We start from the raw sequence: 26,262 nt of genomic DNA on the forward strand, positions 1-26,262 counted from the left end.
CCCACTGCACTGACATCACATTACACCTTAAAGCACAAACATATTAAAGACTTAAAGAAAAACTGACATGCCACTGTACACAGAAGGTCCTTTTATTTAACCAGTTAACTTTTGCATTAATTCTGACTCATGCATTACAAAACACAAGGTGAAAAAGGATGACCTTGCATTAGAACACTTAATGTCAAATGACATAAATGTAAAAATAAAACAATGCTTTTTCACTGTCTTATCAAAATATAAAAAATTGTCATTTAAGAATTAAAATGTATTTGAGACAAAAACATTAAATCTACAGAAAACAAAAAAATGCTTTGATTTATTGTTACCTTTCAAATTTGTTCTGTATACAGTGTATCACTTTCTCACACCAACTTTGAAAATCCATCAATTGCTCTTGATCATTACGCAGCAGCACAAGGGCATGCTATAAACACATGAACACCAAAAGGGTTTATTACTGTAAGGCTCCGTAATAAATACATAAATACTGTAGTATAATTTAAAAGGCACATAATGAAGCATTCTGTCAAAAATGATTCACATTCAACAATGTTTCTTCCCTTTTCTCAATCTTATTTGAGGTGCAATTTAAAAGGGAAGAAAAATTAGTGCTTTTACCAGCTTCAGCTGTCATATGTATCTCCGTGAAAATAAATTTTAAAGGAAGTAGTTCAGTGTGTCTAATCTATTTCACTCCAAACATAAAAAAAAACAACAACGGACAATCTTAACAAAACACCAACATGTCCCAGTGTCTGCATAGCTTTACCAAATAAAATACTGGTCCAACACTATGAAATACTGTTGACTGCATGATGACCTAACATACGGCTCGTGTGTGTGTGTGTGTGTGTGTGTGTGTGTGTGTGTGTGTGTCTGTGTGTAAGTCTTCTGGTTTTCTTTTAAAGAACTGGGGAAGAAACCTGATTGTAAGACAAAAAATGCACTTGGGAATTTAATTCTAAATCCCATTGCGGTATATATACAAAACTGATATGAGATCCAGTGACTCTCCTTGAATTGACATTTTCCAGCAGAATAAATATTAAATATTCCTTCTCATTGTTTCTTAATAAAATACACAGTAACTCCTCATTTGTCTCCACATTTTTGGTAAATTTCTTCAGGCTCTTTGGTAGGAGTGTTAACTTAAAACCTGGATGTGACAGTCATCATTCAGCCCCTATGGTCTGCCCCCACCTAACTTTACAACCTCCCCTTCTTTCAGTTCTCATCTTTTTACTGCAGACGATCTGTTTGGAGCTGTTGAGGTTGATACTGGCTGAAGGCGGCAGCAGCTGCAGCAGCAGCTCCCGGGGTAGCTGCAGTAGCGAGGGGCTGTTGAACGGTGTACCCATACCCTGCTGTCGTCATGTAGCTTGTCGGTGCTGGTGAGGCCGCGTATGGGTATTGCTCATAGGCAGCGGCGGCGGCAGCAGTAGCAGCGGCAGCAGTTGCGGCCGCCGAGTACTGGGCATACGCAGCCCCGGTATAGTCAAGATATGGGGAAGTGGCAGCGGCAGCTGTTGCCGTAGCAGCAGAGGGTTGTACGTGAGGGATCACCACACTGGGTTGGACAAAAGCTTGAGGGTAGACATAGTGTGCAGGGACACTGTAGGACACAAAAATGCATAAAGTTAAAGCGGTGTCACAGACAGTCATGTTTCCAACGATGAAACTAAGTTGTGAAAATCAGAAAAGCAGGTGCCACGAGTATAAATCAATCCAGTCCTCACTGCAAATCATTCATTACCAACTGAGAAACCCAACCTAGAAGTGGAAAGTTAAGGAAGCAGCAAAACCACAAAGAAACACAGGCACAGCTTTTAATTTCAAACAGCACTTGAATCTTGAACACAGTGAGGCATTAAAGAAGACAGCCCAGCTCTGCACCCCATGTTTCACTTCATAAAGTATTTGACAAAATGCGAGCTGATCAGACAACACATCATCATATCAATAAAGGTAGTGGACATTATTCCATCCACGTACTGTCACACCAACGCCACACATATACGCATGCCGACGCATGTTAATAGGCCACTAATAACAACCAGATAGGGCAAAGACGAGGCTTTCTGTTTCTTAAAAGAATGGAGCAGCAATTACAATGTAGTTAGGTGACCAAAAGGTATGTATGGAGGTGTCACGTTCTGCAGAGGCCTTGCTGTTTTCATTTACCAGAAAAATAAATACATTTAATATTGTTTTGGTTTTTTTTTCAAAAAGGTCACCACTGAAGAGCAATAATCTGAATATAGACCAAAGTAAAGATATACTTGGGCTTCCTTGGTTAATTTTGCCCCACATAAGTTTTCTGTCTAAGTGACCCTTAGTAAATATACTGAGGAGCAGGTGTGAAACTGTTATAGCTGTCTGTACACAAGTGCCCTTCCCCTCATATGGACACACACACACACACACACACACACACACACACACACACACACACACACACACACACACACACACACGCGCATGCCAGCTTGACTGACAAGGGAGGCTGGAGGCACGCTATTTTTGCTTCCCTTGTCTCCAAAGGACGAGACGATCTTCTCCTTCACAAACACATGGCAGGGCACTCATCTTTTAGGGGCTGCATATTCCATAATACTTTTTGAGTGAATTGACTTCTTTTGTACAAGACTGGAGGTGTCCTGGTTTAGCATTAAATGTTGCCCTTGTAACAAAGTTGGATGACAGATTGAAGCAAGAGCTTCAATTCTCACACTAAACCGGACTAATCTTTCTTTTTTATTGCGTACGTTCAAACTTAAACAACATGCTGGTGTCCTTTCCAAGTGATACGACACATTTTAATCCAAACAGTGCAAGGGCTGAAAGGGCACAGCTGACTTAAGTCATCTCTGTTGAAACTGATGGGTTGAACATGTTGCGGTCCTGCAAGTGGGGAGCTAAATAAAGATGCTTTGTAAATCACCAGGACACATGGGTAATCCCTAGCACATAACCAAAAAGCTTCACAGGCACATGGCTCGGCCCACCTGTTGTCCACAGCCGAGTGGCTCTGTCTGTGCCATACATTATTAACAGCGCTGCAGAGTGACTCCCATTTTCCATCTGAATTTGAGAGGCCGTGGAGATCACTGTAACCAACAGCTGCTGCCTCAGAGACCAGCAGAGACCTCTGTCTCAAACATTTGAAATTGTCCTTTTATTAAAAAGAATTACTTGTTTATCGCAAAGCTAAATAATGAATGAATACTCATATTTATAGTGGAACATCCAAAAATAGCTTTGCGCTGGGATCCTTACATTTTCATGTACTTCAAGATTCAATGATGTTAATGATACCACAAATGTGGTGGCAATTAATCCTGTTTTTCTTTAGTCATCATTATCCATGTTTGTTCTCGTGCGCTTTCACATGTTAACACTATTGTTGAAAGAGAGCTACTGGAGGGATGAGAAAAACTAAACTGGATTTTTTTTTTTCTTGGCAAAAAAAGTGCACAGCATAATGTACTTTTACGTAGATGTAAGCTACAAGTAAAAGCAGTGTGTTAATAGAATAAAAAACACAGCATCATGGGTAAGGAAACAGAAAAAGAACTCCCACATGCAAACCAGTGTTTGTTTTGTTGTAGGGGATCAATTTTGAAATCAGCACACGGAGTGATCGTCACCCCCCTTTTTACAACAAAACACGATCGTCTTGATGTTAACGAGAAACCAGGGGAAAAATGAACCACAGGCTAAAGCACAACTCAGTCATTAAAAGGGAAAATCAAACACCCCAGAGGTACAATTCCCTATCAAAAAACAGAATGTCTGCACAAAAAAAACAAAACCTCCTGCACCCCCCAACTTCCCCACTGCAAGTAGAAATCAGCACACAGTTAAGCTGAACACCACATCATACTGAACAAAACCAAGGCACACACACGTCTAAGCACTATGGAAAACTGAAAAAAAATCAGAAGACTTCCATGCATCTAGTCACCATTTGTGTATGTCACAGTACACAGGTAACACTTTAGTGCTCTGCCCAATGCAGACTACTCCTCAAACCATCATGTCCCTTCATCAGCTATTTTAACCGTTACCGATCCTGTTAGATCAGAGAGAAATGGACAACATGAAGTCAAGTCCTGTATGGCTGGGGACAAATGTTAACTTCCTTCACAGTCAGCGCCAAGCAGAGGAGCACAAGTCAACACTCACGTCCTCATTCCAGATTAAATGGGAAGAGGCAGTAACAAATGGCATGTTTACAACAATAAGAACAGATAATAAAAGATCACAAGAGACAAAAGCAGATTTTGTGAGAGAAATGTAACTAAAAAAAAAAAGTAAAACTAACTAGAAATTTCTGTAACTAAACATACCCATAAGGCCTTTGGATAAACGCTGGGTGGATCTGAGGCACACCAAATGCAAAACCTAGAATGAAAACAGACACCTGTTAAAGCTTGTTTGCTTACGGTACATTTTTAATGAACTGTGACTGAAAATGAAAAAACTGAAATTCTTTTAAATTTCATATAGAATTAGCGTAATAGTCTGTTAGCCCGTGATGCCATGTTGGCTTCTGTCTTTGCATTCACGGTACTAGTTAAGGTATGTTCCAGTCCCTCACCCCCTTACCTGGCTGTATGACCCTGGGTTTGGCCCCCAGGTACGCCAGGTTAACATTGGCTTTCCTGCCGTCTATTATGGGGTTTGGATCCTTGCAGGCTCGGTCAGCAGAGGCCCTGTCTGCCATGGTCACCTAAGCGAAACAACAAAATTTCCATTGACCTTGGATATTTCACTGTACGGTTTGATCATGGTGATATGACCCCTCACATTATTGATTTTTACGGTCTTTTGGTTTATCTTAGATTACTCAGATCTTATTTTAGGTTCCACGTCTTGACTGTCAACATCAGATAAGCTATTTCCAACTTAGTTGTCACCTAGAAGGGAAAACAGGAGACTCGTCTGTTCCTCCTGTCGATACATCGATCAATCAATCAATAGACTTTATCCCCTGCACGTGTGCAATGAACTTTATAATGTCAAGTTCAAACTGACCATAGGTTACTTACAAATCCATAACCTCTGGATTTCCCTGTCTGCCGATCAGTGATGACAACAGCTTCCTCAATGTCTCCAAACACCTCGAAATATTTCCTGAGACTGGAGTCGGTGGTGTGATAAGGAAGACCTCCAACAAAGATCTTGGTGAACGTGGTGTCTTTCTGTGCCGAGTGCATCATTTGTTGATTTCTGTAAGTGGTTTCCAAGAAGTTTTCAGGCAGACAAAATAGAAAAACCGGCTCAGATGAGCTGAGGGAGAGAGAGTGGCAGCCCCCACTGATGTGGATCCGAGAGGAGTGGAGGAGGAGGAGGAGGAGGAGGAGGAGGAGGACACCTGTTAGTTTGTTGCGGGAGATTTCCCAGTTGTGTGACATAGATACTTAACTCCACCCAGATCCAGACCCCCGGCTCAGCCTGCCGACTGGCGCGCAGCTGGTAAAACAATGGCGATGTGCGCTTCTGGTGGTTTCTGACACCACTCCTGTTTCTAACGGAGAGGCTAATGCCAGTCACAGGGAAATAAGATGCTGCTCAAGGCGGCTTCAGTCCGAAATCGTGGCCTTTTTAAGAATAAATACAGGAAACTCGTGCTGTCAATTTCAAAGGTTGAAAACGCGCAAATCCTATCCAAGGCCTCATTGCGCACGCCAAGAAAAGTTGCCAAAAACGTTTAGTACGTGTTGTATCACACTTCCCACTCACTTTAAATATTTTAGTATTTGATTTGATGAAGTAATACAAAAAACGTAAGCAAACGCCACTAGAGAGAAATAAAATCACAAATAAAACTCCCACAAAAGAAAACATTTAGGCGCAAATTTCAAAAATGACAAGTTTTCCTTCCTAATTGCAATTCTTGGTTTAGTATTTTTAAGTCCAGCTGATGTTTAAAACTAAAACTATGAATTTTGACAAACTTCTGGCTGCCTATTAAAAAAAAAAATCAGGCCGTGTTTCGCAGCACCTGTGACGGAGACGTTTCCAGCAGTCACGCCGTGTTCTCGCGAGATCACACCAAATCTCGAAGGCAGCGAGAAACAAGTGGTTTTATAGAATCAGTGTGAGATTATATTTAGATTAAGAGTACCTGGAAATGTGCTAAAAATAGATCTTTGAATGAGAATATCAAAACTGTTTTAGATAAATATAGAAACATCAAAAATGTTACTGTTAATAAAAATGTTGGTCTTTTTTGTAATTGAAGTTTAATTGAATTTTATTTGAACTTTCAATGACATTGTGGGGTCAGTCGACCAAAAGTCCTTTCTGAATATATTTTGGCTTTGAAGCACTTGAGAGAGGACATGGCCAGTCAGTGTGTTATGCGCTAAAATTAGAGCTACACTCATAAAACATACTAAAATGTCCAAACGTCAGACCGAAGGAGCTGAATGAAGAATCAACACAACACGCTGATTGTGATTGTTCTATTCTAGAACATTTTGTACCATTTCAAACAGTCTGAGATACAATATAAATACAATTCTATACATTATAATACTGTAAATACTATGTTCAAATACATTTCTATGTACAACTCCTTCTGAGGGAGAGCAGCTTTGTTCTCTTCTTTAAAGTAAGGTCTTGGGTTTCATGTCCTTGAATTACAGCTCAGATATATAACAACATCTTAGTCAAATCCACAGATCACCACTTCCATAAAAATATCAGTTCATCGCACAGTTCTTCTCCATAACTAAGCTACTTTTGCACCATCCTCCATGAGCTGAAATTGTCCATCATCCATTCATCCAGTCCTTGGTGTGAAGAAATACATTTTTGAGTACCTTTGTACAATAGCGTTATGTGTCAGTCAGTCTAGATATAAGACGCAGTCAAAGTTATTCCATCGGTAAGTCAGGGAGGCTGGATGACCTTTTGAATAGCTCTGGGCATCGTGACATACAAACACAGGTTTCAGGTCCATACAGTTGGTTAGTTAGTCAAAAACTGAATGAACTTATTATGGATTTCATGAAGTAGTTTGAGTTCTATGTGCACTGCCTTTATGGAAAAGGGCATTAAGGCATCAATAGTTAAGCCTTAGACAAACCCAAGCTGCTACTAATAGTGATGACCCATGGTTTCTCAGTCACTTCTGTTCGAACATATTTCATCAATCCAAAATGGAAGAGTCGGTGGACTCTCCATGAATCCTTCCAGTGCAAGCATTCAAACAGCAACAGTCTGGTGCTGGATGGGGATTAGTTCCTCTACAGTGTTACAGTACTTCAACAGGATCATTTATCATACGAATTGCAGTCAAACACAGAGAGCAACTCGGGTATTTTTCAGATTTTTCCTCGGTTCGGGTTACGTGGCATTACTCATAAAGATATGGCACTAAGCTTTACATGAACACAGATATACATATTTACGTCAACATACATTACAAAAATAACATATTATTCAGCAGATATGGAACCGTAGTTCTTTGGTTACCCCTGATATATCATATCAATGTGTAAATATCATTGTTTAATAACAGTAGTACATTCTTAAACTTCATATCCCAGATTATTCCACTATGAGCCTCAGGTGAGGATGCATTGTCTTACAAAAATATTATATAGAATAATCAGAAAGTGATGTAAGAAAATTTAAGGGGACAGACTCCCAATTCAATTCTCTATCAAAAATAGAACCATGTAGAAACTGTATAGATATGTGCATAGTGAATTTTCAGTGGTAATTAAGCAATAGCTTCATTAAATGCACATGTCATATAAGCGCTGGGAAATGTCTAACAAACTAATCAACTCAGGGGTTTGAGTGGAAAATTCAGCCTGTGATTCAACCATAGGCACTGGATATGAGGATGACCCCTGGGTCCCCAGTGTCCACCCCCTTCATTGGATCCTATCTGATCAGAGTCTGTGGATCTGGAGTGTCCATGGAGGGAGGTCCTCTGGTGAGACGAGATGGCTTCACAAACACACCGTGGCCTGGAGGGCAGCGGAAGTACACCCTGCCCTGGACAGTCCCATTGTGCTTACCTACAGGAGGAAGAATCATAAGACGTCACACCTTACACTCATGAGAAGAAAAATTTTAATATCTATAGTAAACATTCGTTCATGAAAAGCAAATAAATGAGAGTGAGCAATGCTTTGATGACTTTTGAGGCTGATAACAGACTCATAGAGGACTGAATTACACGTGTTTATTATATGTGGCAAAAAAGGAAATTTGCAGGTGAAAGGTTTTTTTAACCACCTTTTACATGTTCTTATTAATTGGTTCATGTGTTGATTGCTATTGTTATCTTATCTCGTATATATTATCTGTCTCATATTATATATATATATATATATATATATATATATATATATATATATATATATATATATATATATATATATATATATATATATGTGTGTGTGTGTGTGTGTGTGTGTGTGTGTGTATGTATGTGTGCGAGTGTGTGTGTCTGTGTGCGTGTATGTATAAACTATATATATACTGTATATGGGCTGTACATGCACAAACTTTGGGACCTACCCACTGCCACATCAAGCTTCACTCCAATCCAGATGCCCTTTGCAAACTCCACCCCTCCAACATAATAGACAGTTCCTCTCCTCTTGCCCACCCACACTGGCTCCCCGGGGGCCATCCAGTCTGGAAGCTGAGCCACAGGGGTGCTCTCATCTCCGCTCGAATCACCCGAGGGCTCTGCGCTGCTGGGGTTGGGGCTGGGGCAGGGACTCCTGCAGGGGAGATCTCCCTGGGCAGGCTCCTGGATCGGAGGCTCTCCTCCCGCTCGTGAAGTAGGGGTTGGGGTTGGGACTGTGGATGAAGGTATGTCTGGGGATAGAGCTGCTGGAGAGGCAGCTAGGACTTGGTCAGGCACAGATACAGGGTCTCTGACTGAAGTGCAAATGTTTGTGTTATGGGGCATAGGCAGACAAATAGAACCTGTATTATTTGGACATTTGCATGAAGTAGTTGCAGAGTTTTCAGGAACAGATGTGTTGATCATCCCAGAGACATCAGAGGAGAATTGATTGCCACATGTTTCTACGTTGTCTCTTTTGTTGGGTTGATTAGAAGCGACCTCCAAAGTCCCATGCTCCCATCGCTCTGTAAAATTAGCCAAATCTATTCCTTCAATACTGTCATCAGCTCCCTTAAAGTCAGTGAACTCTTGGCTAGAGCTGAGCATGAAGTTACAGGGATGAACAAATGTTTGCTGCTTTAGTGCACCATTTGGGATGCTAACAGGGGAGGAGGCAGGGAGACCTTGAGGCTCCTGATCCTGAACACCATCTGAGAGAAGAAGCTGCTGGGTGTCGCTGCCTGCACATACACCTTTAGTCTGCGTACATCCTCTTCCAGCAGGATGGGAGTCATTGGGGTCTCTGGAGATGCAGCTGAGGTGGTCTGAGCTCTCACTGGTGCTGAAGGGCATGTCAGACAGCGTAGCATTGGAGGCACTGTGTGAAAAGTAGCCGCTTGTGGAACTGCTTACTGTGGGGCTTCGAGGCATCTCTCTCCCACTCTCGCTTCCACACCATCTTCCTAATGTGTTGGATCGAGCTAGTAGAACCCCCCCCTGGCTCTCCAGAGAGGCGTTGTAGATCTCAAAGTTTGCAAAGTCCTCTGGAATGTAAGGCAGAAAGCTTCTGTCGTCTTGAGGATTAAGAGCTTCGTTCACAATTGTCTCCTCATCCTCTGAGTCCGGCTGATCAAAACACAACAGCACAGACACGTCAGCAACGGTCTGTATGGAGAATTAACCTACACACACAACTTTTAAGACGAATGAATGACAATAGAAAAATGATGTGAAACATGATAATGGAACATGAACATATAAACAATGTGACTTGTTTTCAGCATTACATTAAGGCATGTGCTGTACTAACACTGCACTCATGTATGGATTTACACCAAATTATGAATGTTGGTTGTTAACAATGAGACAGCTATAAAGCTGTATAGCACTGTTACCTATTTCACACATTTCTAGAGCCACAAATAATGCAGTTCTAAGCCTTTTACTGCAGCTGATAGCACTGAAGTTTTGCAAGGCAAAGCATCGAAAAACAAGCCTCTGACAAAATAGTCAGTCCAGTAAATAAAGGCACAGGGGTTTCAACTTGTGTTCAGCACCAAGCAGACCATAAAAACTACAGTCGAAATGTTACCGCATGGTGCAACAGAAAGATTACAGTTCAGTACGACATGTTCGACAACATGATCAGGGACTGAATCTTCAAGTTTGACGTGATGCTTGGGACTGTTTTTTTGTAAACTTACAGGTGGAACTTGATGCCAGGGAACCTAAACACTGAAAATAACTTAAAAGTGTTTGATCTCATGAAGGTTCACAGTTCATCCTTTCAAAAAATGTGTGTAGACGTACAGCAGTGTGTGGTAGGGTGTACGTGTGTGTGATAAAGTCTTGTAAGTAAGCAACCCCCTGGTGTGGTGCTTGCTGGTGTGTGTAGAACTTACAGCCGTGTGTGGCAGTGTGTGGCTGAGCTGTCTGCTGGTGGGAGTGGTGGAGGTGGGGGTGGAGGTGGAAGTGGAAGGCTTGCAGTGACCCTCGCTGCCTGCCCTGGGTCGATGCCAGGGGCAGGGAGGGGGGAGCAGTGCAGGGCTTTCCACACATGAGTTCATGCGCTGCAGATGGGTCAGAACAAAAGCAAACACTTCACACACACACACACACAGCATGCATGGAGCTGGGCAGGACAGTTACAGTTATTGCCATGCAGTTTTATATTTCATAAGATCTGTGTTTGAAGTGTTCTAAGTATGAGTAACAGTGCTTTTCTTAATCCAGGCCCCATAAAAACAAACACCTAAGCCGGTTCTATCTTTAAACATCATGCAAATAGCAGTTGTATGCAGGCTGTGGTTAATTATATTCAACCTCACTCATGCGCTCCGAACTTATTTCCTGTCTTTTGCTATAATCATGCAGTTTCCTGAGCTTTTTTGCTCCTGGGCCTGATTTTTAAAGCACTATTCTAGTCTACTTCAAGTACACATAAAACACATACAGTATACACAGTTAGTGTAAATTGTTGGAACAGCCAAGACCTCTTTGAAAATCAGGTCACATAAACCAGACACCAGACTACACAGCATACTGGCAGCTTTATCTAGTCGACTGTAATGGATATCAGTTAATTTTATGCTCCTCCGAATCATGCTCTTTCATTTCAATGCAGTGACATAGCGTTTGATGATCCCATAGCATTTTCACTGTGGGGATGTACAGTATGTTGATATGATAAATGGTGATATGTAGAATGATGTTTGACAAAAGTTTGACTGATATCACGAAACAAAGAAAAGCAAAAAGAACAAAGAGACAAAATGAGGACATGAGAACTTGAAGTTGTAAATAAAATTTCACCTCCCGTCCCAGCAGTGGCCGGGCCTCCAGAGCTTTCTTCACCTTGTTCTCCTCTTTAACAGGCAGTAGTGACTTGAGGAATTTAGGTGGCTGTGGTGAGAGTGCTTTGAAGGGGCTGGAGTTAAAAAAGGTGGGGCTCTCTAGAACAGTAAGAATATTTGGAGGTTTAACAGGAGTAACACAAACAGCAGGAAATCTTGATCCAAAGCAGCTGCTGTAGCGTCTATGGCTCACCTTGATTCTCCCTGCTTTTGATGGGTGTGGTACAAAGCGAGCCCTCATGAGGTTTGCAGAAGGTGTTGTCTGTGTGATCACAGTGGTCCTAAACAGTGATACATATGTTATCTTGAAAGGTTAAAGCAAATCTTCAGGAGAACAAACTTTACGTTAAACTATCAACAAGGTCAGGGCTTAAGCGTAGGTGGAATAAGGACGCATTGATGAGAAGCTGCATTTAACTCAAAGAAAAGGTATGCACATTCACAATGATATTATAATTTAAGCATCATGATCAGCTGGGCTCATGGCTTTGAAGGTTAGAGTGAGTTTTGTAGTCACCTGAACTGACTTACCTTACAGTCTTCATCCTCACAGCCAGTCAGGTCTGTTTTACTACAAGAGGACTGCAGGAGAAACAACATGATATCAGTGTTATTTTATTCAATCATAGTGAATTCCATACAGTCCATGGGAAGCGAGAGCGTGAGGTGTTGGCATTACATGCTGTACATTTGGTGTGCTGACACTCCTTCTCAGGTGTCTCCCCTTGGAAGTGAGCGCTTCCTTCACCGTCACGGCCTTCAAGGAAGAAAACAAGCAATGTCTTAGCATTGGGTCAAGAGCTGAATGATTTAGTTTATCCATAATGTAACAAAAATGAAATATTCAGGATTCAATTAGGTTTTTTGAGGACAGTCAGAAAATATTAAGTTGTCACTTTAAATTTCACTTTAATTTCAGATTAGAAAAAAAGTAAAATTTTTGAAATTAACTTTTTGTCCTGGAATCCTCAACTAATCTCACTCAATTTATGAGCCTAAATTCAATTTGTGACCATGGAAATGGAATAAATAAAAACGACAAATATAACCAAAGACAAAGTCTTTACAAAATCCTGCAGTTTTTCAGTTATGCTTAAAAACAAATTGTGTGTCCTGTCCTTCAATAAAAGCTTTTTTGCATAGAGAGGCTTTAAAGATTTTTTAAACACCTGTCGTAGTCTCTCCAGACTGAGGATGTTCTCCACCTCCAGAACTCCCCTTGTGTATTTCTCTATGTATGTTTCTCCATCTTGAGTTTCCTCGCTGTCCCCTCGAGCTGCCATGAGGGCCAAGGTTTCTCTTTCCTCTGGCTCTTCTGAGGCCTAAAAGGAAAAAACACAGAAACAGTTAATTAGTTCTTTGACTCCCAGCAGTTGTAACAGTAAAATAAAATGTGCTTTAACAGAGTTATACCTTTGGTATGTTAGAAACAATCTCATAGGTCACACCACAGGAATAAAGCGAGTTCTTTAAGGACATTCTTCTCTTGAGACTCTGAGTGAAACTCTAGAAGAAACAAAAACTGTGTCAAGAATGAAATCCCAACCCTCCCCTCTGCTGTGGATGGACTTCCTGTGAGTAAATGTGATTCCTTCTGTTTTAACCTGTTTGTTGTAGATGTTGACAGCGACCCTCTTGCGGAGCACCAGCTCCATGGAGGCAGGGTGGCTGAGCTGGACTGTAGCCTTGATGATCAGGTAAATGCGTTCATTGGGAGATGTGATGCGATTGAGGTGAACTGAATCATGGATGGATGAGTCCCAGGAGCAGACTGCAGACACCTGGCGGCCAAGACAAGTTTTATCAACGTGGTTTCAGAATTATTTACAGCTTTAATGGTGCATAACAAGACAAACCTCTTCTTTATAAAGAAGCTGATATTAAAACATACATTTTTTACAAAATGAAACAACAGACAGCTTGTCGATGAAGAAGCTACTGTAACGCCGAAAATTTATGTATCCAACCAGCCCAGTAAAGTTTGTTGGATCAAGTTTGAGACTTTCCTTTATGACCACAGGATGGCAGTCAAGGCAAAACCATCGCTCACCTCATTGTCACAGTGTCTGATGATGGGCAGATAGAAGAACTGACTTCCATGCTCCTTCGGCAGGATAGAGTTAACACCTGCAGCATGCGGCCCAGTCAGCTGTTCATTCACTGTCAGATTGTCCGCTAGTGAGGTAAAATGCAGTAAGTGTGTGTAGAGCCTGAAAGAAAGCTGTGAAATATCAGCTGGATGAGTTTACCATTTAAATCCAAGAAGAGAACAGGGATGTGAGCCTCCATTCCTGCAGGTGGGTTCCTAAACGTAGTTGAAAGGCAGTTTAAGAGGGAGAATGAAGCAGATTGTGTGAATGAAGCAAATCTGACATGCACAAAAATGTGTATCTACCAGTCGGCAGGAGCTCCAGGGATCCCACTTCCAGGTGCAGGAACCAGCACAGCATTTCTCTCTTCAGTCAGTCCGACCCACTGCTCAACCAGCCGAGCCTCACGCTCAATATCCTCCTCTGATTTCTCTGGACAGTTGACAAGGAGATTTTATTACAAATACAATACATTGAACAAAAATATTGGAACACTGAAATCTGGGATGAAGCACTCACTTCAGATGTACTTCATTAAAAAATGGCAGAAAGATCACAATTTATGCTGTTTGTATAACTGACAAAAATGGAGCTTAATAAATAAATAAATGAATAAGTAAAAAAGTAAATAAAGATTGCAAAAATATCAAACTGCGCCTTTCCAGTTGATAATTTATACATTTAAAAAATTGTAAAATATTGGGCCTTTCAGCTGAAAATCGCAGTCATTGACTGAACCTAAACTGAAAGTGTAGCCATAGCGACAAGGGAAATTTGAACAGTTTTTGTGTTGTGCTCTGGAAACAAAAAGTTACAGGCAAACGTATGAATGAGCCCGATTCTTTATCTCCCTCATCCTGTCGTTCTTCATGACCATGTCAGCCTGAGACTCACCGTGTTTGTTGATGATTTTCTTAATTTGTTCATCGAGATATTCCCGACGTTTTATCAGAGCATCTGACCAACGTTCTCGAACACAGTTGAGATCTTCCTCCTGGAACCAGACAGAGATCACATCAGCGCCAAGTGGTGAGGAGGCTAACCTGCTGAAAGCCACAGTGAGATGCTCTGCAAAGTAAGGCTGCACTGGGTTGAGCTGCCAGATTTAATACCGTATCTGTTCCTTAATGTCTGTAGTACGTATGTTAGCCAAGCTAAGTGGAAGCTAATGTTGATATTCCCAATGTGTTAAAAGCCAAAGCCTTCCACGCAGCATTTTTGACAAAAAAACCCAATAATGATAAAATTCTCCAAGAACACTGCGTATAAACACCCTTTGGCCCCTTTGCAATTTACACTCACACATACACACTTACATGCGCACACTAACATGACCCCACATGCGGCGACAGCTGCCACCTGAAGTCCTACCTGGCGGCACATCAATCCCTAGTGCGTTAAATACAGATTTTTTTTTTGCTCCGTCCACAGTTATAAACAGACCTCATGCCAGCCATGAATCCATTCTGACATCAACACATTAACATCAATACATCATGCATCAGTACTGGAATCATGCAGCCATGCAATGCCCATGTGATTAAGTGATGTTTATTATTCCAGCCACTCTTGAAGATTAAAAAGCCAACAGTAGCATTAGAATTGTGAGCAGTCTTAAGGGAAAGGCAACAGGACCCCTGGCAGATTGGTGGTTGGGAGTTCAGCCATCGCTGGGAGTGTGTTTTGTACAGCGGGCTGCCAAAGAATAGTTGGTGTGATCGGTAATTACAGCATAATAAATCATCAGGATGTGAAGCTGATGTGTAATAAAGCACTCATTTAGCTGGGAGAGGCTCAGACTTTAGCCTTCAGAGACAGGCGTAGCTGCAAACACGCGATCAGTTTGGGTTTCCTTCATGCTGCAGAAGGGACTAAAAGAGGAGGAACAGCAACAGAGAGGGTACCTGATAACTATCCACATCGTCTTCCACCTCTCTCTGGCAGGAGAGAGCATACTTAATCAAACAGGGGGAAACAGGACAGCTCATTCACTGCTCCAGGAACATTTTAGAAATCTCAGTGATGAGAAAGAACAAGTTTATAAGTAAGGATTATAACATAAATAGTTGCTTCTTTTTATGGCCATGAAAGAGTATGTGAAAGGGACAGAAAGGGAACTTATGACACCTTCTTTAGCCATCTAGATGAACCAATCATAGCAGAAACCAGAGATAAACTGAGACTAATTCAACAAAATCAGCATAACACTGTAGATTGCCAGCATGGCACAAAGTCCTCCTAAAAACCAGTTTAACAAATAAGTCAGTAAACAAACTATCATTGTCTTTTCCCAAACGCAGTAGCTCCATAGCCTAATATAAAAAATATATAAAAACATACCTGGTAGCTGTCAAGTGGTCTCTGCAGCTTGGTGGAACGTACAGACACACAGCCAATGGAGACGGACAGCACAGCCTCCACCAGCAGAGGCAGTGTGCCTGAGTTCTGGACCGGCTTCACGCAAACCTGCAGCCTCCTGGAGTGACCCTGCTCAGACAAATCGCCATAAATCTACATCAGAGCACTGCTTGAAGCACTACACATTCTGCACACTACACACACACAAGCCTGTTTAGAACGGTATAATTTGTATAGACCGTTCCAAATCTATTTGAGATGTCAGGGAAACAAGTCTAATGTAGAAAGAAGTCGATCATAGATTTTCCCTGACCTGTCGGAGTTGGAAGACTCCTCCTGTGGTGATGTCTTTTCCAGAATGTAGCTCCACAGACGTGTACTCTCCCTGCTCATTCAACTCCTGGATGGAGATCCACATCTCAATCCTGCGAGACACCTCGTTCCACCTGGACGCACATCGGTGAAGATAATTAAAGTGTGAAATATTTTTTATTTGCATGTCATTAAGTGATATTTGTACCTGTCCCGGAGTGTCTGGGTCTTGGCCTCGAGTGCATCTAACTCCCAGAGTGAACGTCCGTTCCCTGCACAGCTATGACCCCACACTTCTATGGCCAACGCTCCATCTGATATAAACTCCAAGAAGTCATCCGTCACATGCACGACATAGTCCTACACGAAGACGAAAGGATTGACAGTAAAAATACTTCATAAAGGTTCCAGGTATGTTAATCACACCGTAGCATCTGCCTTTCACTTACTTTGCAGTGATCAAACTGGACAGTAAACTGGGCATCTGGATTTCGGGGGGACGGTCTGTCTGGGCTTACCATGGGAGGAGCCACAGTGGGCTCGCCGTGCTCCCAGAAGGTGTACTGACAGAAAACAAAGTTGGACAGGTTGAGCGGCAGCCCTGTAGCCTCCCTGATCCGCACCTGCAGCAGACACACAGGACGAAGCAAAGCCGCTGAAGCTCCCGCGACATCAAGAACACCTGCTAGTTAAATTAGCAGCATCGCTAACATGCGAGACATCTACCCTGCAGGTGAGCCTCTTGGCCATGTAGACGATCTCCCCATTGGTGTCCATCACTTCATAGCAGCTGCTCTCACTGGAGTTCTCTGATGAGTCGTCGCCCCCCGACAGGCGTTCTGGTACAGCTCCGCTAACTCGCATCAGCTCGATGTGCAACCTGCCTGCTACCTGTACACAAAGGAAAAGTCATCTCCCCCATTGAAATGACAAAATTGTTTCATACAGACTTTGTGTAATGTTTAAAACGATGTCCGTGTACGTCGGCGCCCCTTACCTCTCCCTGTTGGCTGATGATAGGGACAGCATAATGCAGTCTGACATCATGGAAAAGGCATTCCAGGAAAATATTGGCCACTCCTATCAAGTTGTGGTTTTCTTGTGCCTCATAGAATGGGTCAGAGAAATGACTGTTTGCCTTGTTGTGCTAAAACAAAATAAAACAGAACAAATAAACACCTGAATAATTTGATTAATTTTGAAAGTTTCACGTTTCAAATCCTCTGTTTCATACCGTTTCCTCTGTGCCTTCCTTCCAATCCCTGTAATGGTCTCTCATATCCACCAGTTTGTTCTCCAGCTTCTCGATCGTCCACACCTGTGTCCCCTTCCCTTTCCTTCGCACCTGAATTGCCGGTTCGCTCACAATTGCTCCACGCTATGTAAAATAAAATTTAAAAAAAGATTTACTCACGGCTTAAGACTTTTAGAGCAACATTGTTAGATGTTTTATATGAGGACAAACAAAGAGAAGTCTGACCTTGCGGTTGGCGCTGAGGTTGGCAGCAGGGATCTGAAGGGTGACCTGATAGTCGGTCAGTTTGTTCATCTCCTCCGCCAAAAAGTTGGCTTCTCGCACCAAAGTGTTGGCTTTCACAACCTGCTCCTTGAGTCGTGAAAGGCTCTGACGAAAGAGCTCATCCCTGACACACACACACACACACACACACACACACACACACACACACACACACACACACACACACACACACACACACACACACACACACACACACACACACACACACACACAACATGAGACTGCATCAGTTCAAAGTCGGTCGATCATTGCTTCAACTTCAGTTATCAGCTCACATTTCACGCTGCCAAGCTATCAATCCTTCAGGACAGTTCAGAATTGTAGCTAAGGCGTTAAAATTTGAAATGATAACTTCAAAAGAAGTGACACCTCAGAGTCAAAATAGAAAAATCACAACTAAGTCTATTCATTTCCCAATAAGAGCTTTGCATCACATCTCAGTTAATAAAATTTGTCTCCCCCCTCTGCCAATGAGGTTTGCACAAAGCACAAACTTATCTAAACCCATGTTTTGAGTTGATTGATTACATATCAGGCTGCTAAATGTTTAGCTGACTGGATTAGCATATGACACTGCCTACTAACCGCTCCTCTGTCCACAGTCGCAGCTTGCTGTGAGGAGTGTGTGTCGGAAACGTGAGGCGGTCGCTGCTGCTGCGGTGTTCGGATGTTTTCTCAGGCGACAGCTGCTGCCGTAGCGACTCCAGCTCCCGTTCATACATCATTCTTTGCTCCTCCAGAGCCATGCGCTTCTCTTCCAGGTACTGCTTCTCCAACACCTGGACCACATTCTGCATGGGGTCTGAATATAAGAGACAGCTGATTTTACCACACAAGTTTTGATTATGACATTCAGGAAGCAGTCAAAAAAAATAACACAGTAGAGAAATCTATCACAGATGATAAACAAGCATTTAAATTTGAAAATTATAGACAAGAATATTTAAGATGCAGCTTCTCTCTTAAGCTTTAGGAAGGATGACAGGACAATTCACAAAATCTCTCTGATACCATCTTTTTCTGAAAAAAGAAAACATTTTTTTTAACATCCATCCATTTTTTTCACGTCGTATCTCGACAGCACTACCAACTGCACCACAGTGCCATCCAATTCGGAAGATTTTCTAATTGTAATGTGCGCTGTTGTTGCATGTTAATACACATTAGGCCAACACTGACGGTTTATATATAATAATTTATTCAATTAAACATATAGATCAAAATTTTATTTGATCATTTTACCCTTAGCTGGAGTTTCCCACGCCTTACGCCCTCAGTCAGCTGGGATAGGCTCCAGCTCCCCGCAAAGGCGGATGAAGCGTATGTGAAAATGAATGAATGAGTGAATTTTAGCTTTAAATATAATAATGATACATGTTTGACAATATACTCTCAAATATTCATATCTCTTTTTTCTTTCATTGTAAATAATTATTGTGAACTTAACATCTTTGGTTTAAGATTTTTTGGAAACCCAAAATGAGCAATTTAAAGATTTTGAGTTTCAGAAACTATGATGTCTGTTTTTCAAAATATCTCATTAAAAATGAAGCCCAAGTAGAACAAGGCAGTCAGAGACTGCAACATCCCGCGACATCATCACATTTTTGTGCGTCTGGCTTCCTGAAAATGTTGCTTTTTGTTTTGTGATTATATCTCATCAAGTTTCAGAGATGTGTACCTGAAAAGGTATAAAAGTGAAAATTTGACCTTGACCTAGTTTTTCGAGGTCAAGGTTGTGATCTAATTTTCATCCACTTGCCTGCCTGAATACGACGCCTTCTGTTTTGTCTTTCTGTCTTATCCGGTTCCTGAGATGTGTGCAAAAAATGTGCAAAAGTTGAAATTTGACCTTGACCTAGTTTTCCCAAGGTCAAGGTCATCATCTCATTTTTATCCCCTTTGCTGCCCGAGTAATGTGCTTTTTCTTTCATCTTGCTATCTGCAATGGTTATGAAGATATTTGGTGGACGGACGGATGTACGGACTAACACACAAACACTGATAATTACAATACATCGCCGCTTCGCGGGATGTAACAAGCATTTATATATATATATACTGTATATGGGTAAAATGACAAAAGGAAAATGCAGATTATCCTCATCGTACCATTGTTACCCAGAGTTTTCATTATGACCTCCATCTGGGCGAACTCATAGCTGTAATCCTGCTCAGATGAAGCCTCGCTGGCGGTCTCCACGTCTGCCTCGATGAAGCTCTCTCTGGGAGACGCTCTCTCCAGCTCCTTTAAACGGTCCCGCCGCTTTCGTTTAGGTAGATTAATCCTGCAGAACAGCACCTCCTATCACTGACTTGTTAATTCATGACTTAAATGTGGAGGTCATATTAGGATGAGTGTTGTACCTGAAGAAGTGGTTGTTGCCCCATAAGATGCGATCTCCATGCCATAGGTGGACCAAGGAATCAACCATTGTTCCGTTCACACAGGTCCTACAGACAGCAGAGAGATTACATTGGAATGATAATGATTCAGATGGTAGAATGCTCATTGTTAACCATGAATTGCAACTGAGAGGGAGTCATTTTATTGTGGAGTGAGGGAGACATGCCTCTGATAGGGAAGCAAGGAGTTCAGATTATAGATTTTTGTACAGTGAGATCATGAGAAACTAGGCGGGTGAGTCGTCCATAAAAGAGAGAGACAACAGACAGGAAGCAAGATGGTGGAGGCCAATTAAATGGTAGCTAACCTGGCGTTTCCTACGGGCATCAGGGTGACATCGCCGTCAGGGCAAAGCTCAAGGATGCAGTGTTGCGACTGAATACCGATCCCAAACAGCTGGATGTCCTGAGATGTGTCGGCACCCACACGCGTGTGCTCCTACGCACCAGAGGACAGATGAATGAAATGTCATGACAAATCTGAAAATCAACTTTTATGTCATAATTTTAAAAGCTGCAAACAATTTATCAAAACATTTGTGCTACAGTACTGCTGGTTGAAAATTTTCCACAGCCAAAACGGGCCTAAGCAAAAAAACTTTTTTCTTTCATTGCAAGAGTGGGAGTTGTTAAACAAACTTCCCAGCCTCGAGAGGATATACTTCCCCGTAGCAAACTAACCCACTTCACTCATTCCACACGGATATGCAACACTGGCCTGTGAAACACAGACAAAGGGCTGTTGTTCTGTGGGATGTAGACTGTTTTTCCACATGCCTCTGCTCATGCTGGGCCAGCTCGCTGGATGGTCATGTAGACCTGCTCTGACTGGACTCTTCTCTGTTCTCACACATCAGCTGGTTTCACTGCTACATATGAGCTGTGTTTCATAGCTCTGGTCAGTGCTAAATATTTTTGCTGTGGTGTGTGGGAGCCAAGGCAATAAGATTATGTCATTAATAATATACTGTAAAACCAAGGCAGTGGAACACTTGAGTCATGTTTCGACTATGTGGCACAGGTTAGCTTTGGCTTTCCACAAGGTAAAAGAACCTGGTGTAATAGTAGTAGTAGTACCGGTAGGTCCTATGTCTACCTCCATCTACAAAAGCTCTGCAAGGACTAAGAATCAAAACACTGTGGACAACTGATGGGTCAGAGAAAGTCACTGCATCAATCGAACAGACTATGCTCCACTGCACAAACCCATGCTGCCATTTTAATGTAGCCGTTCTACTAGAGTGGCAATTTTTTTTATCGAGTTGACATAATTGTGAGAAATCTTTAAAAAACAAAAACATTCTGTGGTTGATTCGGAATGTTCTTTTGTTTGGTAGCTCATGAGATAGTCCCAAGAGCTGTGTGTCGCTTTGGAGAAGTGCTATACTCAAAAAAAAAACAACCTCCAGACAAGTACGTGACAATCAAACTGAGTGAGACAAAACAAGTCAAGGCGTTAGTTGGTAGTGTTAAATTTTCCACAAGCGTTTTAAACTGTTTGAAGTTTTCTGAATTTGCAGTCACTGTAGGCAAAAATTGTAGCATTTGTGACAAACAGTTTATAAAAAAATGTCATGAAATCTTCCATCCATTGCATGACTTCCATTATAAGATTGTTTCAACTGCAGAGTTACCATTTCTGTCAGGTGAGAGACTTTACATGTCTGAAATTATCGCTGAAATGAACAAATGAACTGATTTTATTAAGTGGTACCAGTATAAAACATTTCAGAGCTAAATTTAGATTGATCACCGGAGATGTTGCTACCAGTTTTCATTCAACATTATATTACTGCATTAATAGTTTTACCTTCAGGTAGTAAACCAGTAGTTCATTGAGGGCAGGATCAGCATTCAGATTGACCAGGAAACACTTGTCTTCACCCACTTTAATACCTGAAGTCTCCAGAGAGATGCCCATGCTCTCTAGCTGCTTCTGTCGTTCCTGTAATCATAGAAAATAACAGTGAGACGGTGCATAGAATAAATATGCTGACTTAGAATGCACTTTTGTGAAGTCTGTTTCTGCCTGATGTCCATACAGTGGCAATCTCCTCTGTCTTTCTCAGTTTCTCCTCCCAGGTGACAGTCATCTCCTGGATGAGTTTCTCTGACTCATGCAGTTTCTCCTTCAGCTCAGGAGCCTTCATGGACTGATGGGAACGATTTTAAAAAAAAAGGTCGAATCATCACAAGATTGATGACAAATTCATCATGCATAATAAAAGAGCCTCTTCCTCCACCCAATCCCTTCTCTCACCTCAGCCTGAGAAAGCTGAACTCTGAGCTTCTCCACCTCTTCTCTGAGCTCCCTGATGATCCGAGCATTGGGGTCTTCATTCACCATGGCATGGTTGACTATTCTCTTGGCTCTGTCAGCATAGCGGAGGGTGGACAGCGTCTCCTCGTAGTTATCGGCAGCTGGACTCACTGTTGCTATCATGGCCGTCTTGCTGTTACCACCAAGGTTGTCCTAAAGACAAAAAAAAAAAGTAAGAAAGAATAGCAGCTAAATTCGTCCTTTCAGTCTGCAGTCAGGGATCAAAGATTGGTAACTTTCGGTCACATTTCAGGACAATCACATATTATTACAACAATATAAGAAGAAGAGACCAGCTGTAAATATATATCAAACCTTCAGTAACCAGGTGAGGACTGAATCTCTGTATGGCACAAACTTGGCCTTTCCCTTTCCAGCAGATTGATCAGCCAGAGCAGAGATCACACAACCTAACGTGGTGAGAGACCTGCAAACACACACCAACAAATCCAATGGGTCAAGATCAGTGTCCAGCTGTTAGATGATGACGAGTCGTATTAAAACATACACCCACTTGTTAATGTTACTGCCTTCCTTGAGTCTCTCTCCAGCAGCTCCAGTCTTGGATACTCTTTCACTTCCAGCAAGGTCAACCAGACTCAATTTGCTCACTTTTTCCCCTGAGTTCTGTTCATCATCACAGCATCAACAGTCAGTCATTGAAAGACATACAAAATTCAACACAAATCCTCTTATCTGTAATCAGTTTCATTACACTGAAAGAAGAACAAAGTATAAGAGTGGCTGAAAAGGACGACTGACCCCAGACTGAAGATCATAAAGTGTTTGTGTGACAATGATACTGAAGACGGCATGTGATCGACTGCTTTCCTCATTCATGTTGGTGGCTGCAACAGTACGAGATTTGTTCCCCTCTGACATCAACACCTCAATGTCCTGAAAGGACAAACAGCAAAGGTCATTCACTCAAAGAAATACCAATTTTACAGGGTTCAGGCACAATCTGAGCAGATTTCATTACAATAAGAGTAATGTGAGATGTGTTCACTTTGGCCTGTGTGCCATGTGATTTAGTTGGGTCACAGCAGGCAGAGGGCCAAGACTGTGGTCAATGCAATGGACTGATATTAGGAAGCACAGAGGAAGAGGGTGGAGATGTTTAAACGTAATTAAGGAGAGCACTCTCAAAGCTTGGCATACCAACTGCACCCAACCCATGACTAAATTCTTCCATCAGGAATAGTCGTCATTGGATTATTAGGGTTTCAGCACCTGCGAGGATTTAAAGCTAAAATATACAGTAACTGTAAATTTACAGACTGACAAGTGGGATCATGATATAAAGCTATTCCTGCTTCAGGCCAAAAAACATGTTTATGTGTGTTAAGTAAGTGACTTTTGGTCAAAGACACAGGGTGGAACCAGCTTCACCTCGAGTTGCTGAGAGATGGCAAAGAGTGAAAGACACACCTCAAAACCAGTCACAGCCAGCTGAGACAACCCGTCCACGTACGGACCCAGAACCTTGTGCTCCCGGACTTTCAGAGATTGTCGGCTCCTTAAAAGTAGAGATGAAACACAATGAACACAAGAAAGGGATTATAAAGAGAGGAATGCACGCCAACTACGCACCCAGTATATGAGCAAACGGAAAGAATGAAGTAAAACATCCCTAGAGTTTCATGATGGCTTGAGTTTCATGACTCATTTATTCTAGTCTTGGAACAATAATTGTGATTATTATCTGTGGCATGAGAAACAGCCTCCTTCAGCATCACCGACTTCTTCATAATTGTATCTGTTGTGTCCCCCCCACTCACAACCACCTCCAGTTAATTTGGAGTGATCAGTCCCCCTAACACCATGTTTTTGGAGGTGGGAGGAAGCCAGAGAACCCAGAGAAACCCCGGAGAGACACGGGGTGAAAATACAAACTCCACACAAAAATCTTTGATAAATCTTTTGAAAGGACAAACAAAATCAAACAACTACTCCATCTTTCAAACTTTCTTTCAAACTTCCTGGCTTCTCCAGACATGATTCTTACAAAAGATATTATTTAAAAAAATTCATGAGAAACTTCATAAATGTGCCGCATCACAAACAAAACTGATATTAGTTATGTGGTTCTGGGGTAGTTGGGTAAAGTGAGGTTAATCTTCACCTGTTAAGGAGAATTTCTACAAATAAACAAGTCAATAAATATCTGACCATGCCTACAATACAAAGGAGACAGGCATAAATCAGATTCCCATCTTCTACTCAGAAAACCAGCACGTGGAACCACTACCAACTGTGTCAGTGAATGTTACTGCCAATGCTAATTCCTAAAAATGTGTGTTAATCTTATATAAGACAGAGAGAAATGCCATCATACTTCAATCATAACGGGTCTCACAGCTTGACTGCTATGACTGCTTTCCCAACCCTCCAAACAGATGTCCATCTCTCCCCACTGCTGTCTGTCTGCCAACCATATCACAAAACTGAAGCAAAGAATGCAGCAGTGTCAGAGGACGACGCTGGCTGCAGCTCTGCAGGAAACCACTGAGTTCAGCTTCCTTCTCACATCATTCTGTCAGCGTCCCCCTTTTGGACTTCTAGACACAACAGAAGTTTAAAAGGAGATGCAAACTAACAGAGTGGGGGATGAAGGAGCGGTCAAGCTGTGCTGTTGGATTAAATCAACGCTAGAAGAAAATTAAATAACAATCTGTGCAACTGGCTGCATCTTTCACCCTCTTGGCAAAAAGGGTGAAAATCATTTATTATTATTTCTATAATTATTAAGACATCACACAGCAGCTCACCCTTTTGGATCGAGCAGGTCACGGACCTTCTCATTGTAGATCTCCATATAGGACACCTCCACCTTAAAAGTATGGGCGTCGTTCTCCTCAGTGTGGACCCTCTCAAACAGTGAGCAGCAGAGTCGAGGGATTAAACCCGGCTGCTCCCCGTTCCCCATCATGGAAAAGGACTTTCCTGAACCTGTGGACATTGGACAGTCACATGACTGCATTTTCTAGCATCTGCATGAAACGTGATTGAAAAGTGGTTAAGACATATCTCAAAAGTAAAAGTCTGACAAGAGGCAATTAGGATTTACTGTCTTATAAATTGGACAAAAAATTGCAGAACATTTTACTGACCGACCAGCATTGCCAGTCCAAGAGGTACGACCTGAGCGGTTTTCCCTCATTATAACCCATGTACTGTACGGGTTGCCTGCATATCAGGTGATGGGAGGGTCACAGAAATATTTGAGGTCTTCTTTTTAAAAGTTTGAGGTGTGTCTCTTTAGAAAAGCATTTCCTTCTGAAGCAGGAAGTGGGATGAAGGGGCTAATTTGTTTCGGAGTGAGGAAGGATGTGAGTCAAACGATTCATTGGTTTGACTCGAAAATAAAAGTCTTCCTGTTGTTGAAACTTTCTACAGACACATCCTAAGATAACCAAACCTTTGAATTAAGATTAAAAAGAGTTTTTTTTAATTACCTGTTTGTCCATAGGCAAATATGCAGGCGTTATATCCCTGGAATGCATTTTCAAGTATTCCCTCTCCAAGGCACTTGAACACCACCTCTTGACCTTTCAGATAGAGAATCGGTCACCATGGAGATTATGATAAACAGATAAAACATTCAGTTGTACGAGTGTCTCTATAGTTATCTGGTCTGTATCCTTAACTGCAGTAAAATAAAGCAGAGAAATGTATCAACAAAGCCTCTAAATAAGGAACAACAAAGACTAAGATTCATGAAAGGTGACAAATTCCTGTCTGGTCGTGTGGAAAATGTCGAGCTGTGTGGAGAAATC

At 41.8% G+C, this 26,262-nt stretch overlaps 2 protein-coding genes across 5 annotated transcripts in view; both read right to left on the bottom strand.

Annotated features, from left to right (window-relative positions):
- Positions 1-78: 78 nt before the first annotated feature.
- Positions 79-5,889, bottom strand: LOC137602183 (RNA-binding protein 24-like). The gene is made up of 4 exons (XM_068324826.1): positions 5,055-5,889; positions 4,612-4,735; positions 4,353-4,407; positions 79-1,615 (listed from the first exon to the last, which is right to left on the bottom strand). Exons 1-4 carry the CDS (start codon positions 5,418-5,420, stop codon positions 1,243-1,245), a joined length of 918 nt encoding a protein of 305 aa, XP_068180927.1. The 5' UTR covers positions 5,421-5,889; the 3' UTR covers positions 79-1,242.
- Positions 5,890-6,458: 569 nt separating this feature from the next.
- The window catches only part of kif13a (kinesin family member 13A), a 32,456-nt gene continuing 12,652 nt past the window's right edge, over positions 6,459-26,262 (bottom strand). Inside the window, exons 5-40 of one of the 4 annotated variants that reach the window (XM_068322775.1) lie at positions 25,942-26,034; positions 25,255-25,435; positions 23,915-24,002; positions 23,246-23,380; positions 22,998-23,110; positions 22,799-22,910; positions 22,424-22,636; positions 22,206-22,316; positions 21,974-22,108; positions 20,472-20,602; positions 20,125-20,211; positions 19,870-20,045; positions 18,343-18,559; positions 17,698-17,860; positions 17,452-17,595; positions 17,215-17,364; positions 16,944-17,108; positions 16,667-16,840; positions 16,426-16,577; positions 16,219-16,351; positions 15,888-16,034; positions 15,452-15,484; positions 14,442-14,541; positions 13,853-13,979; positions 13,707-13,762; positions 13,508-13,632; positions 13,062-13,238; positions 12,871-12,963; positions 12,627-12,779; positions 12,146-12,214; positions 11,989-12,039; positions 11,651-11,738; positions 11,417-11,556; positions 10,507-10,674; positions 8,548-9,730; positions 6,459-8,042 (exon numbers count right to left, since the gene is read on the bottom strand). In XM_068322775.1, coding sequence (XP_068178876.1) covers positions 7,906-8,042; positions 8,548-9,730; positions 10,507-10,674; positions 11,417-11,556; positions 11,651-11,738; positions 11,989-12,039; positions 12,146-12,214; positions 12,627-12,779; positions 12,871-12,963; positions 13,062-13,238; positions 13,508-13,632; positions 13,707-13,762; positions 13,853-13,979; positions 14,442-14,541; positions 15,452-15,484; positions 15,888-16,034; positions 16,219-16,351; positions 16,426-16,577; positions 16,667-16,840; positions 16,944-17,108; positions 17,215-17,364; positions 17,452-17,595; positions 17,698-17,860; positions 18,343-18,559; positions 19,870-20,045; positions 20,125-20,211; positions 20,472-20,602; positions 21,974-22,108; positions 22,206-22,316; positions 22,424-22,636; positions 22,799-22,910; positions 22,998-23,110; positions 23,246-23,380; positions 23,915-24,002; positions 25,255-25,435; positions 25,942-26,034 — 5,720 coding nt within the window. In that variant the 3' untranslated portion in view covers positions 6,459-7,905. Of the gene's footprint in view, positions 8,043-8,547; positions 9,731-10,506; positions 10,675-11,416; positions 11,557-11,650; positions 11,739-11,988; positions 12,040-12,136; positions 12,215-12,626; positions 12,780-12,870; positions 12,964-13,061; positions 13,239-13,507; positions 13,633-13,706; positions 13,763-13,852; positions 13,980-14,441; positions 14,542-15,451; positions 15,485-15,887; positions 16,035-16,218; positions 16,352-16,425; positions 16,578-16,666; positions 16,841-16,943; positions 17,109-17,214; positions 17,365-17,451; positions 17,596-17,697; positions 17,861-18,342; positions 18,560-19,869; positions 20,046-20,124; positions 20,212-20,471; positions 20,603-21,973; positions 22,109-22,205; positions 22,317-22,423; positions 22,637-22,798; positions 22,911-22,997; positions 23,111-23,245; positions 23,381-23,914; positions 24,003-25,254; positions 25,436-25,941; positions 26,035-26,262 lie in introns of all 4 variants that reach the window. The other 3 variants (XM_068322773.1, XM_068322776.1, XM_068322777.1) reach the window with 3 other exon arrangements.

This window comes from Antennarius striatus, chromosome 9 (genome assembly GCF_040054535.1).
Source record: "Antennarius striatus isolate MH-2024 chromosome 9, ASM4005453v1, whole genome shotgun sequence".
Classification (NCBI taxonomy): Eukaryota; Metazoa; Chordata; class Actinopteri; order Lophiiformes; family Antennariidae; genus Antennarius; species Antennarius striatus.